The sequence below is a fragment of the Monopterus albus genome, unplaced genomic scaffold (assembly GCF_001952655.1).
Source record: "Monopterus albus unplaced genomic scaffold, M_albus_1.0 scaffold721.1, whole genome shotgun sequence".
Lineage (NCBI taxonomy): Eukaryota > Metazoa > Chordata > Actinopteri > Synbranchiformes > Synbranchidae > Monopterus > Monopterus albus.
In genome coordinates this window covers 17618-18600 of record NW_018128601.1, presented here as the reverse complement: position 1 = coordinate 18600, position 983 = coordinate 17618, and the positions used below count along the sequence as shown (strand labels likewise).

Here is a 983-nt window from a genome sequence, read left to right as displayed (position 1 = left end):
CTCTGATAGTAGTCACTGGGTATTGTTCTGAGGAAGGATGGGTATTTGGTTTTGTCACTGAGACAAGCACAGGTGGCAAAGGGGCTGATCTACAAGAAAAAGAAATGATCTCCCAAGATAAAGATTTAAGATAGAAAACAATCGCACATTCACATTTGATCAGAGCAGCTGGCATAATTGCACATTAATTACTAATTAATGATCATTTGTCATTACATAATTAACAGTCTTACCCACCATTGGGATATAAACGGGTCCAATGACAGTAGCTATAGCCATGCAAGGAGAGGATGACGTTCCTCCTATAATGGCCTGCACTTGTCCAGGTCTGGTACATGTTGCCTCAGTGGGTGCAGACACAACTTCATTACCATTAGCCAAGGCCAGTGCAACTCTCACACTTCTGGCAATAGAGTCACAATTATCATAGATCTTATAGCCCAGAGAAATGCCAGGTAGTAGGTCTGTGCTGTTATTAATCTCCTCAATAGCAAAAATCATAGCCTGGGCATACTGAAACCCTCTGAAATTCAAACTTGATGTAGACAGACAGTTTTAAATAGTTGTACTCATAATAGTACTTGAAACAGAAACACTGGAATATTTTGGTACTAATACCACTTAGTATTTTAATCATCAAATGTAAATAATGTCATTTTAATACTCAATGTAATAAACTTTTTTATACTTGTTTTTCAGTTATGTTAAATATAAATTCATCATAATTGATTTGATTTATTCTTTCAAGCATATAAAACAGTTGATATAACAACACACATTTTTACACACAGTCCAATATCAATTTGCTTATACCTAGTACATGCTTGAATGGAGTAGGAAGAAGTCAGACTTATCCAGTCCTACCCCATGACATCATCTTACCATCATTGGTTTGCAAGCAATAAATGATTCACTTCTACACACACACACACATATTATACTAAAAAAGAATATAACAGTGTTAACATTCATACACCACACCC

General features: G+C 35.7%; 1 protein-coding gene across 1 annotated transcript in view; it reads right to left on the bottom strand.

The window, feature by feature from the left end:
- Window positions 1–983, bottom strand: part of LOC109953516 (extracellular calcium-sensing receptor-like) — a 9170-nt gene that overhangs the window by 4623 nt on the left and 3564 nt on the right. The window contains 3 exon segments of the mRNA XM_020589001.1: window position 1; window positions 3–89; window positions 238–535. The exon segment at window position 1 is cut by the window's left edge and continues 707 nt beyond it. Coding sequence (XP_020444657.1) covers window position 1; window positions 3–89; window positions 238–535 — 386 coding nt within the window.